We start from the raw sequence: 18,852 nt of genomic DNA, 5'->3' as shown, positions 1-18,852 counted from the left end.
TTTCACTGAGGTTCATATTATCTTAATTTCCTTTTGGCAATAATGGTATATTACAAAATAAAATAAATTAAGAAGCAAAGGAAAGGCCCCTGACTGCTTTCTCTCTGCTAGGATGTTCTTCCTGGGGCGGGGGTGGGGGCGGCTGGCAAGGGTGATGATCTCCTCAGACAGGACGCGATAACTTGTGCTATCTGCCCAGAGAAGCTCATGCCGGGTGGACAGTCCCACCTTACAAGGCTTGGGTCAGTGAGTCTAACGGGGTCGATGGGCGGACGAAGCTCACTGAATTCAGGTTTACTCTTCCCCAGGTTCTCCATGATGGTAAAAGACGTGCATCATTGTTTATTGTGCACGTGTATGTATTCATTGTCACATTTTATTTCCAGTGTCTCAGAAAAAAACAACTGTAAATCATAGTGGTTAACTAACTTTGCCAAAGTCACCTAATAAATGGCGGGTGGGGTCTGATCTCAAGTTCTCTGGCCAGATCCTGGGCCTCTGCCACCTGCCAGGTTCTCGAGGGAGAAGGCTAAGTGTGGTTTTATAAGGCCGGGGTGGGGAGGGCAGAGTCTGGGCATCAGGACAGCAGTGTGCCCGCAAAGCTGCACGGCTAGGCCTCTCTCTCTCTCTCAGCACAGAAGGGAGCCTTCATGAGCTGGGCCATTCTGAGTGTGGGCGGGGTTTCTCCTTCTGTGTATTTAGGCTCTCTGGGATTCCCAGGGAGTCACCTGGAAGTTGCCTCCACAGTGTGAAACGGGAGATGCCCTTTGGAGCAAGGTGAAAGGAAGGAAGCCAACAGGCACAGAGCACCTCCTATATGCTTCGTCTGCTTTACTGCCCTCAGAGACATCCTCCAAGGAAGGTGCGCTCTTCCTCGTCAACTGGTAAGAATGCGTAGTTCTCAGTCACTTCATCTACACTGGCCCTGCCATTTGAACCCAAGACTCCCAGACTCTCCAAGTCCCTCCCTCCTGCTTGTCTTTCCACTGTCAGCAGGCAAGTTGTGGGGCTGTGGGTAGGGGGTAGTTCCTCCCCCCTCCCCCCACCCCGCCTCTTTTCACTTAAAATTAATCTCTGCTTTCCTCTTTGGCACCGCTCAGGGCAGACGCCCCAGAAACTTGCAAGGAATAACCAGCGGGACTCTTTGGAGCCTGGCGGGGAGGGTGGGGTAGGACACCCCAGGGACTCTCACTTTCTGAGCAGGCGACTCCAGCCCCATACTGCACCGCACCCTGGGGGCAGGTCACATCCTCATCGTGACGGCAGTGCGCCAGGGACAGCTCTGTTCCCGAGCACTTCACTCCACTCATGACCACTTTGTTGGCGAAGATATTTCCATGCCAATACCAGGTCTCCTGGATGAAACAAAAGAAACGGGAAGTGGGTCACCTTGGATTGTCACTGTCTCATATTCTGTCAACTTTCAGCCTCACAAAAATCCCCAAGCTAAAGCTAAATGAGCCCCATTTTTTCAGATGGAGACAGCAGAGGCACAGTCACTCACCCAGGTCACGCACTTTGTTGGTGGCAGAGTGAGGGAGACCCTCGCACTCTGGTTCTGCCACTGCTCCCCTCGGGGAAGGCATAGCTAAGACTCTGGTCAAACAGCAGTTGAATACTGTGCGTCAGGAATGCCCTGCTCGCTCCCCAGCCCCACGCCCGGGGCAGACATGACTAATCAATCACAGCACTCTCTCCTCTAAACCCAGTGTGCTCTCAGGATCCTCAACACAGTGCTCCCGGGAGACACTGCCAGTTGGTCAGACTTGGCAGGAGAGAAGCGATCTATTCACACATGATAGTTCAATATTCATACATTCAATTGGTTCTGTTTACTGAGAGAACGCCCCTCATCCTCTAGAGAGAACACCGGGGCCTAGAGAGGGGACAGGGTGTGTAATCAGTGGCAGATCCTGGCCCACTGCATGACCCTGCAGACACACAGGTGTCTTAAGAATGAGCTGACCAGGGGCGCCTGGGCGGCTCAGTCGGTTGAGTGGCTGACTTCGGCTCAGGTCACTATCTCGCAGTCCATGAGTTCGAGCCCCGCATCGGGCTCTGGGCTGACAGCTTGGAGCCTGGAGCCTGTTTCGGATTCTGTGTCTCCCTCTCTCTCTGACCCTCCCCCGTTCATGCTCTGTCTCTGTCTCAAAAATAAATAAACGTTAAAAAAAAAAAAAAAAAAGAATGAGCTGACCAGGAACAAAAGTAGCTGGAGAACACTGTTCTTCCACCCCCTTTGGGGCCCCAGAGAGTGCCTCGGCTGGTCAAAGCAGTATTAGCAGAGGCACTATGGGAAGCCAGGGCCCCAAGAGGGCGTGGGCAGTGGCATCAGAGGCCTGTCCCTTCTGAATGCTGGGAGAGGAGCCACAGGGCAGTCTCTGCTCAGGACTCAGCTCCTGCCCTGGACCCGGCCAGCCTGTAAGCAGGCAGTCAGGCTCAGCAAGGCTGCGGAGTTGTCCTGAGTTCCTCCCCAGGTGATCCCGTTCTGGGGGATAGGCCCACCTGGGCACAGGAGCTGGAGTCAGGGTTGGCCAAGCAAGCTGGGGGCTCTAGCCATTTTCCTCTTCTGTGAGAAAGTGTTTGGAGCCAGGATACTGAGGACCTGAGCCTAGTCATTCCATGTCACAGGGAGACAAACTGAGGCACAGAAGAGTGGCTGCTTTGTCCTAGATCATTATACAGCAGGCTGGTGGGGATACAGTCGGGAATAGACCTTGAGCCTCCTATCTCTGGCTCCTCCTCCTCCCGGCCTCCTTCTGACAACGTTCCCTCACACTATCGGGAACAGAAGTCAATGATTTTTTAAGCCAAAGAGCTTCCTGCCTTTCCTCTGCTGCCGTCCAATAGGGGAAGGGGCTTAGCTACCTTCATCTGAGTCTCTCTCTTTAAGGAAGGGACCGGAGGGAAGAGGGCACAGATGCAGGACAAGGCTTGGAGGTTTACCTGCCAATCACGGGGAGAACGCATGACACCACTTGGGACACATGGTCTGGCCAGAGGGGCCTCCAAGGGAGTGAGCTAAGGCATCTAGGGCCTTGGGCTGGGTGGTTGCCACTGCCCCGTAGGACCAAGTTGTTTCCTGCTGCATGGGCACATCAGGACACCCCAGAATCAGTCCACAGTCCAGGGTGATTCCCAGCACTCAGAGCTGAGTAGACCCTGGAAACCAGAGTCCAGCCCCTCACTCTGTAGTGGGGAAACAGTCCAGAAGGGAGCATGACTCGCCCAAGGACTCAGGGCGGTGAGGGGCAGAGCTGAGGCCAGGATGAGGTTCCTACCCACCTCCCCTTCCCCCGCATAGTCCAGGGCACTTTGCTCTCTACTTTCTGGGTAGCTGGGGAAGGTTCTTGGAAAATAGGGGCTGACTGAGAGGGGCAGGGCCGGATTGGATGGAAGGGTCCGAGGCTGGGGCTTCTCACCTGGAAGGCGTTGCTGGCAAAGCCCAGTCCCAGCTGCCGGCAGACCACCATGGCCTCCACAATGCCCCAGTTCTCACCACACACCGTCCCCCATACGAGGGACCCGTTCCTCTCCACCAGTACCTCCACCCGGCCCTCGTAGGGGTTCCGGCCCCCGTTCAGGCGCAGCTGCGGACAGAGAGAAAGGCATGGTCAGCAGGTGGAGACAGAGGGGAGGTGCCCACCATATTGCCACCAGTCTCAATTTCCCCAAGCCAGGGGGTCCTGCCTGGGACACAGTTGGATTCGACAGCATCACTGAGAGCCTACTGTGCGCCCTTATCGTGCCCAGCATGGTCTTACGTATTAGGTCCCCGCTCACAGGCATCCTGGAACCTTAGAAGCCTGTGTGGCTAGAGGAGAGGCACTTACCCCCACTGAGCACCACAGCAGCACCTGTTTCTACTCCCTGCTGCCCTCCATGAGACTACCTGTAGGGGCTGTCCTTAGAATCAGACACTAGTGAGGGTGCAAGAGGCCTTAAAATATTAGAATTCTGCAAGACTCCTTCCTGGGCCCTTTGTCATCATCACACCCTCTGCTCACCTGGTTCCAGCTCCCGATCTCATCTGCCTCCACCCCCACTCCCCTCTCCACCAGACCCCCCTTCCGAGACACTGTAGCCAACTGCCTATTTGACAGTTCCGCCTGGCACCTTGCAAAGGCCCAAATCTGACCCTGGCATCTTTTCTGACCCCACCTAAGCCTGTGCTCTAGCTCTCCCTCGCTCCCTATTTCAGTAAAAGTCACTACCATCTACTCCAGGGGCAGCAACCTTTCTATAAAGGGCCAGGTGGCATCTTAGGCTTTGTGGGCCGTATGCTCTGTGTCGTAGCCGCTCAGCTCTGCCGCGTAGCTCAAGAGCAGCCACGGCAGATGTGTAAATGGCTGGGTATGGCTGTGTTCCAGTACAACCGTAATTACAAAAGCAGGCAGAGGGATAGGTTTGGCCTGCAAGCTGTAGTTTGCTGATTCCGAATCTGCTCTGTTATACACGCCAGAAATCTCGGAGCCATCCTCGACCCCACCCTCTCTTTCTTCCCCCACATCCCGTCAAAATCTTCCTCCGTGGATTTTATCTCCAAAGTCTCCTTCCAATCCATCGCTTCCCTCCAGCTCCGTGCAGACCCCCTTGTCCCTGGCGCCATCACCTCCTGCCCCTGCCAGACCTCCGCCCCCCCCCCTCCCTGCCCCGCTCTGGACTTCATCGCCCTATTGTCTAGTCAGAAGCCAGAGTCGTCTTTGAAGACCACCCAATCGTGTCACTTCCCTGCTCAGAACACGTCAGCGGCTTCCCATGCTCCACTGCTCACTCTCTCATCCTGTTCTCCGACCTCCAGGCATGTGGGCCTTCTCTCAGCTTCTGTGGCTATCTAACTCTCCTGACCGAGTCCCATAGTAAGTCACACCTCTCACACTGAAGCCCACTGCACACAGATGCCCTTGCTGATCCTTGTCCGTCTTTCCGATTCCATACCCAGCGACACTCCTCTCTCACCTGCAGGGTCAGGGCCCACAGACACATTCCATTGCTCCCCACACATTTCCTTCTTGGCATTTATGACAGTTAGAACTAAGCTAACTTACAGTTTGTTTAATGCCTGTCTCCTCTGCCAGAACATAAGCTCCGAAGGGCAGAGTTGTACTTGTGTGGTTTGCTGTGTGAGCAGTAACGAAGCGAGCACCTCACAAGTGTTAGGTTCTCCAACACTACTTCTGGAATGAATGAATAAGTGACCAGTCTTATGGACGGAAAGCACGGACCAATTTACATGAGGGCAGGCAGAGAGATCTGGAGGTTGCGGAAGCGTCCTGAAAATGCAACCCCTACTCCACACACCTTACCTTCCTTCCCTCTATACACCTAGCAATTCATTCCTTTGGGACAAGGCATGACACCTCCAGGAACCCTCAGTGCATTGGGCTGTTGGCTCACCAGTTCTTAGCAAGCATAACTTCTAGGGCATGAAGTATGTTCTTAAGTTCTTATTATGGGCTTAGGGGTTGCAAAAGTCAATGAGGTCAGCTGGCAAACAGACAAGTCAAGGGCAGCCATGATGCTAAGTCTCTGTCCTACGCTCGTTGAATGAAAGAATGAGATAATTCAGGGGCGCCTGGGTGGTTCAGTCGGTTAGGTGTCTGATCCTGATTTTGGCTCAGGTCATGATCTCATGGTTCATGGGTTTGAGCCCCATGTTGGGCTCTGTACTGATGGCGTAGAGCCTGCTTGGGATTCTCTTTCTCTCTCTCTCTCTCTGCTCCTCCCCTGCTCACGCATGCTTGCTCACACTCTCTCTGTCTCTCAAAATAAATGAATACAAAAAATGCGATAGTTTGTGTAAAGTGCTTAGATAGGGCCTGGCAAAAAGTAGGTGCTCAAGAAATATGAGCCATCATCAAAGCGATGATCTTTATTAGGGTGGGAGTCCCATCAGAAATCAAAACTCTCTTCAGAAGAAATCGAAGGGTTCGGAGCACATGAGAAGGGGGCTGGCCTTCGGGAGGCCAATGTTTGTCTTGCTGAGTATCTCTGGGCTGAGGACCAGGGTGAAGGTGGGCACTGGACACTGTCTGAGATACGGATTGTACTTTACCCATGACTAACGCATCTTTAGGGCTATGTAAAAACACAAACAAATAAGATGAGCAGAGCCATTGAGAAAAGTCCAGAATGGCAGGAAGGAGGCAGGCGACTCAGTTCCAACATCCCAAGGAAGGGCCAGCGCCTTGGGCAGGCGTGTGTTAAAAGCCAACAGGGACGCCTCTAGGTAACCCCAGGCCAGCCCCTCTGCTTACCTGAGACCTAACAAAGGCCTCTATTTCACCATATACTTCCTTAATGTGCTTACTGAACTCTGCCTTAGGTAATGCCAGCCCCTCCCCAGGGATGAAATCAGTTGTGCAGATTTCACCAGATCCATTCATCCAGCTGATGCTCATTGAGCATTTGTGCTGTGACAGGCACTGTGCTCGGCGTGGGGAAGCTTACAGACAGACTTTGGAGCACGTATGGTGTCCGTGGACCCGTGCAAGTCTCTTGTGGACATGAGTTCATTCTGTTCTCACGACTACCCTGTTAGGTCATCCCCATTCTACAGATGAGAAAACAGAGTCTCAGATGAGGGAAGCGCCTCTTAACTTCCATACCAGACTACCTCCAAACCATAGGCACCAGGCCTCCTTCTCCAGGCAGGGCTGCTTTCGTTTCAAAGCAGGGACCACTGACCCAGAACTGAGGACCGCGTTGGGCCTTTGCAGTCAGGTGGCGGAGGGAGCACACTGGCTGGGAGATCTGGGCCCTGGGGCCTGGGCTTTAGGGTTCTGAGGTATTGACTGTCCGCTGAGGTCACACTGACCCCTGAGGCTTAAACACTCACAAAGAAACCTAATTTGGGGTCTTGTGAAACCCGTCTCGGGTCGCCTCTCAGCGACTGCTGCCTTGACAAGGAGCAATCTGCCAGCCCCTCACGCACATCCCGTCTCCCTCCTCCCCTGGTCCCGAGTCTCCAGCCCCCTGGCCTGGCCGTGGGCCTTTGGACACTGTGTGTGAGGACAGACAGACCCCGGGGACGGCAATAGAGCCTGCACTGCAGGCCCCGCATCTAGGCCTCGGAACAAGCCCTCCCACAACGTGGGCTCTGATTTCGGGAGCCGGAGGTAAGCTTCCCTTCTCTCTGGGATGTCCAGATCCCTCCCCTCCCCCCGTGTGGTGCCCAGCTCCCACCACCAAGCCCAGGGAGGTGAAGGCCCGCAGGGGGTGCACCCTTCCACTGGACCAGCTTAGCACTGAGTCTCAGGATGTCGGCGGGCAGTGAAGTTAAAGAGCAGAATGACTCTCAATCGGGTTTACTACTGGTTTTGGATTCCGTGTGGACTGTGCCCTGCCTTACTGACTGCAGTGGGGACGCGTGGCGCCTCCGGCTGCCCCCTTCACAGGCCACTGCCTCCTGAAGACGGACTTCATTCTGTCATCTGGAGAGCAGTGAAGGGTGAGGGCGGAGGAGCTGGAAGGACCCCTGTTCACACTTTGTCCTGCTCCTGGGGAGCAATGGGGCTCCCCAGTGCAAAGGGCCTGTGTCCAGGGCTCCCTTTAGTTCTAGAGGATGCTCTCCCTGGTCCATCTCTGTCTGTGAAGCCCTCCCAAAGGTGGCTGGCCGTGTGCCAGCATCCCTGTCCTGCATTTGAAAGCCAAGGGAAGTCTCGGAGGCTCTGGCTGAAGACCGTGGCTGCAGGTTGACTCATGTGGTCACCAGTGGTGAGCGGGGGCCTCTCCTTGAAGCCCTTCTCCAAGTTGCTGCTGTGATTCCCCAGGGCTGATGAGGCCTGGAGCAGCCTCGGTGATAGGGACCAGGTTTCCACTACTCAGGAGGGAATCTAAGCACTTCAAGATGCATTGGGGGCCTTTTCTCATTTTCCAGAGAAGACCAGAGGGAGCAAGAGGCGAGCCATGAAGCTCTAACATGGCCCAGGGCATTGCTCTCCATTCCCAGGGCCCCACTCCTAGGCACCAGCATTCTGGAAACGGCCTGGCCTGCTAGCTAGAGGTGCTCTGACATCACCAGGACCGGTGGAACCCCAAGAGGCCTCGGGTCAGCCAGGGGCCTCTGGCCCTCATCCTTCCACCTCGTCACCCAGTGAGGATACCAGGGAAGGTCAATCCTCCTCAGAGTTTCTGAAAGTAACCCAGGCATTTCCCTTTTCCTATTCCCTTGGCTCTTGATGGCAGCAGTATGGGGTTTGAGAGAAAGGAGCCGCATCTCCCTGAGCATGAATAGGGAAAACAAAACACTTCCAGCCAGTGGAGTAGGGCAGGGCTGCATCATGTTTTGATAAGGTTGTGGTGAACCAGTCCCACACCTCATTTGGGGAGGTGAGGGGGTAGGAGGCGAGGTAACCCGGCCCAGATGTTAGCATGAAAGGCAGCGCGGGCACTTTCCAACTCACATTCCATACACGGGTTTGGTCCTGCCACCAGGCTAGGCCAGCCAAACCCCCCTTCCTGCACCACCCCCCCCACAGGGTGGTCAGAGGTGAATTGGAGGTCAGCAAGGGTGGTCGCCTGGTGACCTCACTGCCACTCCCACAGCCTCCTCAGCTTGGCTCCTCCCTCCCGGCAGGGAGGGGAATGAGGCTTTGCGGTGGTTGGATGACCAAAGCTACCAGGCTCCAAGTTTGTGGCTTTTTATTAGCCATTCAATAGACAAGTCAATTTCCTCATGCACTGGGTTGGAAGGGAAGCTAGGGAAATCCTCTCTCTCACCCCCCTTATTTTCAGAGGAGAAAACTCAAGCGTCAAAGAAATTAAATAAGGGATCAGCCAGGAAGTGAGTGTTGTGAACTGTGTCCCCCTGTAAAACTCACGTGCTAAAGCCCTAACCCCTAATATGGCTGCATCTGGAGAGAGTGTGTTTCAAGAGGTAATGAAGAACAAATGAGGTCATCAGGGTAGGCCCTCGTCCAATATGACTGGTGTCCTTATAAGAAGAGGAAGAGGCACCGGGGATGCAGACACAGAGGCCACACGAGGACACAGAGAGAAGGCGGCCATCTGCAAGCCAAGGAGAGAGGCCTCGGGAGCAACCAACTCTGCCAGCACTTTGATCTTGGATTTCTAGCCCCTAGGACTGGGAGAACATAAATTTTTACTGTCTAAGCCACCCAGTCTGTGGTATTTTGTCATGGCAGCCCCAGAGAACTAACGCAGCGATAAAACATGGGAATCCTGATTGCTCTGCCCGGCATTGTTGCTGGCGGCCGTGGGAGCCCCACGCCACGCCGTGGAAGGCTGGCCCGCTGCTGCGCCGAGACAACCGGCACAGCCCATACGACTTTCTTTCACGGGTGACCGTCCCCATCTCCTTTCTGGGGGATCACAACCAGGTGTAAAACTCCCCCACGCTGCATGCTTGAGCTCAGGGAGCACCGGGTGGAGCCTGGAGGGCCTGTGCAAGACTAAGGCCGTTGGTGCCGGGAATGTGGTGCCTCCTTCGGCATCAGCGAGCACACGGCCTGGCTCAGCCATACCAACCATAAAATGCATCTGGAAAACATCACTTTCTCTGGCCCAGGTCTTCCATTTGTGTTGGAAACCCCACTCCACCCAACTCCAATCAGCCCAAAGTGAATGGTGCCACAGCATACCATGACATGTGGCATGTTACCTCTCATAGCCCTGTTATGGCTATCTTGGAATGCTGCCAGACAATTAGCAGTGGTGAGCCTTCCCCGTGGCTGTGGGCTTGTGGCCCATGCTCCTGCTTGCCCACAGGCAAATGCATGGCTTCACTGAGCGCTGTTGGGTTCACGGTTTTGGCCCCATTGGGCAGTGAATTGCACAACACATGCTGCGGCTGACCAGTTTAGTAGTGTCTTTGGCATGCTGGTGCCAAGGTCAAGAATCACTGTCAAAGCAAGAACCCAACTGGGGAACCATCCTGCACCCTGATATGTCTGCATTTGCTCACTTTTACTTATTTTTATTTTTTGTAATGTTTACTTATTTATTTTGAGAGAGAGAGAGCATGAGCAGGGGAGGGGCAGAAAGAGAGGGAGAGAGAGAGAAAGAATCCTAAGCAGGCTCTGTGCTGCTAGCACAGAGCCTAGTGCAGGGCCTGAACCCATGAACCATGAGATCATGACCTGAGCCAAGATCAAAAATCGGAGGCTTAACCCACTGAGCCACCCAGGCATCCCCGCATTTGCTCGTTTTCAAAATAAGTGCTTAAGGAGCACCTGGGTAGCTCCGGTTGAGCACCTGACTCCTGATTTTGGCTCAGGTTATGATCCCAGGGTCATGGGATTGAGCCCCCTATCAAGCTCCAACCTAAGCACGGAGTCTGCTTGAGATTCTCTCTCAAAGATAAAAAATAAATAAAAAATAAAAAAGTTTCTTTCTCTCTCTCTCTCCTTCTGCTCCCCCCCCCCCCCCCCACCGCTCAGGCTCGCATGCTCTCTCTCTCTCTCTCTCTCTGAAAAAATACAAAAATACAAAAATACAAATAAAAAAATACAAAATACAAAAATAAAATAAAATAAGCACTAAAGAAACCCTTCCAACATGCCAGCCCTATAGCAGATAATGCACAGGACCCAGACAAGTTCATGGCATAGTGAAGAGCAGTAAACAGGATGGTGAAGAGCAGTAAACAGGATGTACTGGGCCTTTCTGTAGGATTGGATAGCCCGAGAGGAATTCATCTTGTTGGCTACCCCTGTGGAAAGATCACCCACGCTAGCCACACGACGTAGGTTTTTAGCGACTCCATCTCAGGAAAGGACGGGTGTGTCTCTGGTATAATGCTGTTAAGTTTCCCCTTTATTTCCCTCTGGTTACCAAAATACAGTCTTCTGTCCCCAAATACTGTCTATATTGTGCTTACATTTGTGTAATTTGTAGGCCTGCTGTCGATGTAGTTCCTCTGGGTACTTGGCTAGGGACCATGCCAAGGGTGTCCCAGGTGCTTCAGACCTTACAGAAGGGACTGCACTGAGATCACACCACACGTCTAGTCCCAGCACAGGGAGAGGCACACTCTGGATGCCCGACATGGGCCACTAAGGACAGCGGTGTTTATACATACGTTTTCTCACTTGGCCCATTTAACGAATGCTAGGTGACAATGTCCTTAATGGTGACAGCAGTGGAGCCTAAGCCCTTTCTGAGTTCATCATCAGAGCACTCTAACACTGCATGCTGGAAACCTTCAGAATGAGGCTACCTGGCTCATACTCTCTGGGGCTTGGTCACCAAAACAGCACATAATCCCCTCACCTTTTTCTGGAAGCCCATGGCAGGGATGTTACATCTCACACCAGCATCTTCCTCGTGGTTGCAGCCCTGAGACTCAGCGTTGAATTTGCAATCTATAATGGACTTCTCATTCCCGGTGCACTCGATCTCATTGAGGTGGATGGGTCCTATCCCTGGGGGAGGAAATAAACACGTGCTGTTGACAGCTTCCGGAGGAAAGTTTCTGGAATGGGCAAGAAAGTCTTAGCCAGTAAGAACGTGTTTCTCCATCCTCAAAACTTCCAACTACATCCCATAATCAGCTCAAGGATCCAGGCCTCCTCTCCCTGGAGAGACCTGCTTCTTGTCTTAGGATTCACTTCTCCCATAAAAGCAAATCAAATGTGCTTACTAACTTCCTGTGTGACCTTGACCAACCCACTCAGCCTCTCTGAATAGGTTTTCTTCCTTAAATAAACTGGAAGAGACGACATCTAAGTTCCCTCTTCAACTTTAATACCTTGTGCATTTATGAACCTCACAGGGGTGACTATCCCTATAGATTCAGAGTCCCCTCAGGAAAGTGATGGCACCCTCAAACTGGATGATTTGAACAGAGTTGGAAAAGGGGGTTTTGAAAACAAAGGTATGGACAGAGTGTGGGGAAATCACAAAATCACAGCAGACAGTCCAATACTCAGAACCCTCTGAAGCCTCCCCCTCATAGTGGGACACAGATAAGGTCCTGAGGCCAGCAGGAGTGAAGGAAAGATTGTAGTATTGACCCAGGAGAGCAAAGAAGCCGTGTGGAGAGGCCACCTGCTAAGAGCCATTACCCTTCGTTGAGGAGGGACACAGTGGCCCGCAGGGAGCCTGTAGGGAGTCCCTGTCCTCTCTCCTCTCCCCAGCCCATCTACTGCCAGTGCTCCCTGGGCACTGGCCATGTCAGTGTCCCCAAGGCAGAGAGGGGCCATCCAGTAAATGACCTATGGTGAACATGCAGAGAAGCTTCTCTCACAGGCACCCAGATAACCAAGGGGAGGCCCCTACTGTTGGGGAGAGAGAAGAGAGAGAATTCCCAAACTGACCAGTCTGGCTCAACTCAGCTCACAGGGCTACCTCCCCTCTGTCTAGCCCTAGCCCATCAACATGGATCAAAGTCAGTTCTTTTTTTTTTTTAAATATTTTTATTTATTTTGAGAGAGAGAGAGAGAGAGAGAGAGAGAGAGCAAGCAGAGGAGGGGCAGAGAGCGAGTGAGAGAGAATCCTAAGCAGGCTCCATGCTGTCAGCACAGAGCCTGACTCAGGGCTTGAACTCATGAACCGTGAGATCATGACCTGAGCTGAGATTGAGTCAGATGCTTAACCAACTGAGCCACCAAGGCGCTCCCCTAAGTCTAGTTCTTTCTAGGAGTTCTGGGCTGCATGGACTCCCACACTGGTCCCTGCCCACCTGTGATCACCTCTCTCTCCTGCCCCCATTCACCATCCTCCTCTCACTGGGGTCCTGCCCCTCAGCGCTCACTCAAACTTCCCATCTTACAACCACCCTCCCCTGAGCCCACCCTCTGGCCTGTCAGTTTCATCTGCATCAGGGTGAACTTCTTGGAAGAGCTGTCTGTTTTGTCCCCTTTACTTCCGTGTCCGGTAGAAGGACCTACTCCCGTCTGTTTCTCCACCAGCCCTCTCCATCTCAAAGTGGTATCCATCTGGCCTGGTGTTCTCACCAAAACCCAGAGGTCACCTCTGGTACCGCCTCCTCCTCTGTGGTTGCCAAGGAATCCATCACCACACTCTACTCACTTCCCTAACTCTGGGTGCTTTTCATTTCTGCCGGCGCAACACTCGTCCTGCTCTGTCATCGTCCATTTGGACAAAGGCAACAGCCTCCAGGCTCCCTCCTGCTTGCTCGTTGCCAAATATTTGCCACAAGACAACCCAAGAGGGTTGTTAATGCATACTGAATCGTGTCACTCCCCATCGTAAGTCCCCAGAATGGCTTCTCACTGCATCGAAGGGTGAAATCCACAGTCCCTGAGCACCCTGTTCATCCTACGCAGTCTGGCTCCACCTGCTCCTCCCACCTCTGCCACACCGCCACCTCCTTTGGCTGCTTGATTGAGCTGACCTCTTCCCCTGCCTGGACCCTCTGCCTGGCCCATCCTCCTCCCTCCTCACCAGCTTGCTCATCCTTCAGGGCTCGGCTTTGGCCACTTCCTTAGAGAAGCCTCTCTGATCTCTGTCTAAGCTGGGCCCCCCTCCCATCAAGCACTCAGGTGGCTCTTTGTTCCCTGTCTGCCTCCCCGCTAGGCCGGAGGCCCCCCGACCACAGGCCGTGCCTGTGTCCCATTTCCGTTGAGGAGGTTTCTGGAGACACTCGGTATCTAGGCCAAGATGAACTTCCGGGACAACCCATATTAGTAAGTGAGAACCAAGTTTCCCTTTCCTTGGAAATTCATAAACAATAACGCTTTCAATTCCTTGGAATGTTATACCTTTGATAAAAACACATTGCTGACTATGGCTGGAAGCATCCAAGAACTCGGAGTGGAGAGGCTGGGACGCACCACAGGTGCCAAACAGGGCCCCTGAAGCAGGCAGGGGCCACAGCTCAGGGAGTGAGATGGACACAGAAAGACGCAGCCACCTTGGACCTGAGTATCACTCAGATGCCCGGCTTGCCTGAGGACCGTCAGGAGGAGGATGGCGACAATGGCAATGATGACACCACATGTTCACTGAGCGCTTACTAGGGTTCTGTCCTACACACGTTGCATATATGAACGCACTCAATCATCATGGCAACTCGGTAAAATGAGCAAACCGGGGACCTGATGGAGGAGCCAGCACTCACGTCAGGCAGCCTGACCCCACTGCAGGATCTCGCTCTGTTTCCAAGGCACGTGAGGAGAGAGAACCCCATGTGGTGGACGGGAGAGGAGGGCTGCTGGGGAAAGAGCGGAGAGGTTAGAAGCACCTGGTTCTTCACGTGGGGATGCTCCCTCTGCCTCCTGGAAGCCCTGCTCCTCTTAAAGAGCTGACCTAGGTAGAGGCCTGCCTCCAAGGAACACTTCAGATCCTTCCTCCTCCCGGGCTCAGCTGGACACGACCTAGCCCCCGCCCGTGGCATTTTCTTTTACACCTCGCTGGTGAGGTGATGGGCCAGCAGTCGGGCTGCGTCTCCTCCTCGGGAAGTGACGGGAGCTTTCTGAGTCTCGCCTCCCTCATCATAAAAGGCAATAATAAAATCATTCTGGCGGGGTGGGCCAGGGGCTCAGGAAATGGTAAATGTTCTCAGTATTTCCCTTACATCTCATCACCTCTCTATTAGTACAGGTTTACCTTTGATTGAGGTTATTTCTAATTTCCCCCACTTGACGGGAGCTCCTGGGGAGCAGAAGCCATTACCATAAATGTTTGTGGAATTAACGAATTCTCCATTCCAAGGCCCAGCCCAAACAACGAATGCTTATGAATCACTGACCTACTGGACTGGCCAGGAGAGGAGAGGTTTATGCAAGAGCCTACCATGCTTTAGATTCCGACTAACAACTGGTTGTGTCCTTCCAGCCGAACTTAGATACACCCTCGCCCAGTGTACAGCTGAGCATGCCCAGTGCTGCCTGTGGGCTCTTGGCTCGTTTTGTGGACCTGGGCTTCACTTGCATCCTGACTCCCAGCACTCACCTACTCCTGGTTCTGGACTGACCCCTGAATTGTTCCTCCTCACGATGGCTTCTCCACGTCCACCTTAGCCCTGCTCTTCCCCCACGTATAAACGCTGTCCCAGGTGGCCACAGGCCGGGGGAAGCAGGGTACTAGGGAGAAGCCCAACGTCTGGGAGCGATGTCACGGACTCTAGACCCAGAATCAACTTTGCCGGTGACAATCACACTTCTAAGAGCACGGTAGAATACAACAGGACGTAGCGTAGTGTTTTGCATGTTAGAGAGGTAAGTATCATTTCTGGAAACTTCTGTTTCGGCTTTATATGCATGGCATTTCTGCTCGGGGATTTCAGGCAAAAGGGTTTTAAAGCCACTGCTCTAGGGCTGCCACTGGCCACACTGAGTGCTTGGAATGTGGCCAGTCCGGACTGGAATGTGCTCCACGTATAAAACACACCCTAGATTTCAAAGACTTGGTACACGAAACGTACACTATCTCATTAACAGCATTCATTCTGATTACATGTTGAAATCATAATTTGGGGGATAGATTCGATTAAGGAAAATATATTATTGAAATTAATTTCACCTGTTTCTTTTTATTTGTTTTTACAAGGCTACTAGAAAATTCAAAATTACTTATGTGGCTCACGTTGTATTTGTATTGGACAGCTAAGGTCTAGAGTGTTAAAACTGCTTCACCAGGTGTTCATTCAGCTGACCCTACTTATGCAACTGGTACTCATTCATTCATTCATTCATTCACTCATTGATTCATTCATTCTTCATAAAATGAATATCCCAGGGCACTATAAGCTGGCAACACTTAGCACGAAGAACACAGGCCCTCCTCTCTTGCAGCACTTGGTCATGGAGGGAGGTGGTTGTGGAAACAGACAGCTGGAGCCCAGATATGTGCAGGGGGTCACAGAACACACAGCACAGTGCCTGACTCTGATCCATCCCGGTGAGAAGAGCAGGTCTCAGGGAACCCACAGGAGGCAGGAGCCAGATAAACCCTCGAATGTGAATCCAGTGAAGAATCTGAGGACCTGGAGTTTACTCGAGGTCACGGAGAAAGTGGGTAGCAGGCCCAGGACGAGGACTGAGATCGCCTGCCTCCCCATCCTTGCCTTTCACACCCTCACTCTGGGTGTGGTCACTTGGCCCACCAGCCAGAGCCAGAACGGAACTGAGCCTGTCTGCTCTGTGACTTGACACTGAATGTGGACTTTCCCCCTTCTGCCTAGCAGAGTTGATCTGCCCAGAGTGGCAGGAGATAATAAATCATCCAGTGGTTCTTTCCAGGACAGCACCGAAAATGCCAACTGTCTCTCTCTCCAGAGTTCTGCAGGTCCTTGGAAACCATTGGCTGCTCTGGGCAGGGAAATAACTAGGTCAACAGCCCACGCCCATGATAAATGGAATGCTTATGTCATCCAGTGCTTATTTATTCCTCAGGGTGAGTGGTCTTTGTACAGTAGGCCTTGGGGAAACACACACCGACACATCAGCCAATCAGTAAAACGGACTGTGGGAATATTCGAGATCCAAAGGAACTCCAAACAGCTCATCATGACCAGGGGAGGAGGAGGACTGTCGTGTGGTATAACTGAGGCTTCCAGATGGCACGATGCAAGGTTAGAGTCCAGCCTAGACCCCTAACCTTCAGGGCATGCCCAGGAAACTGCAGGGGATTGCAGAATGGGGGTAGAGAGGTGTTCCGAACGTGAGCAGGACTGGGCCAAGGTGGGCACACAGGGAGAAGCCCAAATATGAGCGAGCTAAAGACTTGGGTTTTAGATTTTCTCCACCACTAACTATGGGGAAGACTGCAAGCTTGTGCTCCAGCACCTGAGGCCTCGTCTGTTGGACCAGATGCACTGAGGTCCCCTTCAGCAGTGCCATCTATGATTCCGGGACTCTCTCTCCAGTCCACTGGGCTATTACTTCCTCCAATGTGACCGATGACCTCACCACATTCCTTTCTGTGGGGTGATGGCCTTACGTCCGGCAGTATGGAAACATCCTCTCCCCACAGGACGGGACGCCCCACCCTCCTTGCCAGAAAAGGAAGCTATCTGTCACGTTCTCATGCCATGTTTGCCTCGGTGCTCTCAACGGAACGACCAGCTCGAAAGCTTCTTACACTTTTGGTCTTGCTTAAATGAAAGATCTGCTCAGGACACTTAATGAAAACCAGGCTCCTTCTCATTAGCGTCGTGTGTCATCCAGAGACGGGCATCCTGTTCCCAGTTTCTGGTGGCGGGGAGAGAATGTTTGTGGGGCCGCACCAGAGTGGGAAAGAAAGATGACTTTTGGGACTCTTTTGTGTCTGGGGTGGTGCACAGCCTGAGGAATTCCGAGGTCCTGTCCTGGAGGAAGGCCTTGAGAATTCCAGCATTCTCGGTGGGACAGTGGGGAGCACCGGGTTAGGAGCCGGGAGACCCCCGCTAGAGTATTCACTGGCTGCTAATTTGTTGTCTCATCTTGGTTATTCACTCCCTTCTCTGGGCCTCAGCTTCCAAATTCATACAGTGGGGGACTCAGTGTTCCCTAAGGCCGTTCCAGCTCTGACTGCTGGGGGAGCGGCCAGGGATTCTCTAACAGAGCGGCAGCGGCGAGTGGGAGGGGGCACAGCAAGAAGACCCCGAAAGGCCCAAGGCCAGCGCCCCTGGGTTGGGCTCCCCGCGCCATGCTCTCGGTGAAGAGAGGCCACAGAACACCCCCCGCCGCCTGCCCCATTCCTTACCTTGCCCCAGCTGGGAGCCAGCGATGGCCTCTTTGGCACTCCCAAAGCCCAGCTCTCTGCAGACCACGCTGGCAGACACCAGGTCCCACTTGTCGTCACAGACGGTTCCCCATTCTCCGTTCTTGAGCACCTCCACTCGGCCCTCTCCGATGTTGGCACCACCTCTCAACCGCACCAGGGGTTGCTGAAGGGACACACGGTCCTGCTGAGTGCAAAAGCTGATGCCCACTCAGCAGGCCGTCACTGCCCGCTCCCCTCCCTCCCCAGCCCCCCCACCCCAAACAACAGGTGCCTCGGCGAGGAGCTGAAACGGGGCTGGATTTGTGCGTGTGTGTGTGCACGGGGCGGGAGGTGTGCACATGCCCCCTCTGCACGTTGGTTGTGCTGCAAACTTGCTTTGCGGTCTTCCCCTGGAGCTTTTGTCCTGGACTGTCGAGGAGCCCACTGGGACCCTCATCAGTTAGTCACCCCAACCCATGCTTGGCTCAGGGGCCTTACCACCAGTACCTCCCTGCACCCCCTCCCTCCAGAACCTCAAGCTTTAGAGCTACGGAGAGGAGCTCCTGCCCCAGACTTGGCAGATTCCAGATGGATCATAATTCCACCCTGCTTCTGATAGAGCGCTACGGTCTAGCCCTGTGGGGGACTTCAGGGCACTGAACAGGTTACACTCCAACAATCCCTCTCTGCAGGTAGATGAGAAGCAGGAGGGGGGAGACAGGGAGCTATAGCATGGGCCTAACCAAGAAAGCCATGACTTAGAGGACAGACATTGTGCTGGCTAAGGCTGCCACGTGTCCAGGGGCTACGTTAGTGCCCGGCCACTGCTCCTGCTTCCCTGCCCCCGCGATTCTACTCCAATTCCAAATCAGCCCAACTCTTCAGAAGATGCGGCCCCACCAGGTACTCAGAGATGATGAGTGGCTATGGTTTAAATGCCCCCAAGTGCTCAGGGACAGCCTGGAAGCCCAATCACCTTACAGGGTTTATTTCATTGCACAAGAGTAAGACCCACCCTGCACCAGCGTTTTGATCCCACTGGATCACACTTTACCAGATGGGAGCTGGAGCACCTGACTCCATCTGCCCACACACGCTGGTCTGCATCAACTTCTGTGCCCATGTGTGGATGTGTGTGCATGTGCGTGCATGCCTGTGTGTGTGTGTGTGTGTGTGCACGCCTGAGCATGTGAGTGCTGGCGTGGGGGCTCAGAGGCTTCAAGGCTCTGAGTTCTCGCCGAT

General features: G+C 53.5%; 1 protein-coding gene across 2 annotated transcripts in view; it reads right to left on the bottom strand.

The window, feature by feature from the left end:
• The window catches only part of LOXL2 (lysyl oxidase like 2), a 93,192-nt gene that overhangs the window by 14,575 nt on the left and 59,765 nt on the right, over positions 1-18,852 (bottom strand). For both annotated transcript variants that reach the window (XM_047855939.1, XM_047855938.1), the window contains exons 6-9: positions 17,611-17,794; positions 11,233-11,384; positions 3,423-3,590; positions 1,193-1,355 (exon numbers count right to left, since the gene is read on the bottom strand). In XM_047855939.1, coding sequence (XP_047711895.1) covers positions 1,193-1,355; positions 3,423-3,590; positions 11,233-11,384; positions 17,611-17,794 — 667 coding nt within the window. The remainder of the gene's footprint in view (positions 1-1,192; positions 1,356-3,422; positions 3,591-11,232; positions 11,385-17,610; positions 17,795-18,852) is intronic.

The sequence above is a fragment of the Prionailurus viverrinus genome, chromosome B1 (genome assembly GCF_022837055.1).
Source record: "Prionailurus viverrinus isolate Anna chromosome B1, UM_Priviv_1.0, whole genome shotgun sequence".
In the NCBI taxonomy this organism is placed as follows: Eukaryota; Metazoa; Chordata; class Mammalia; order Carnivora; family Felidae; genus Prionailurus; species Prionailurus viverrinus.
This window is presented reverse-complemented; position numbering and strand designations above follow the sequence as displayed.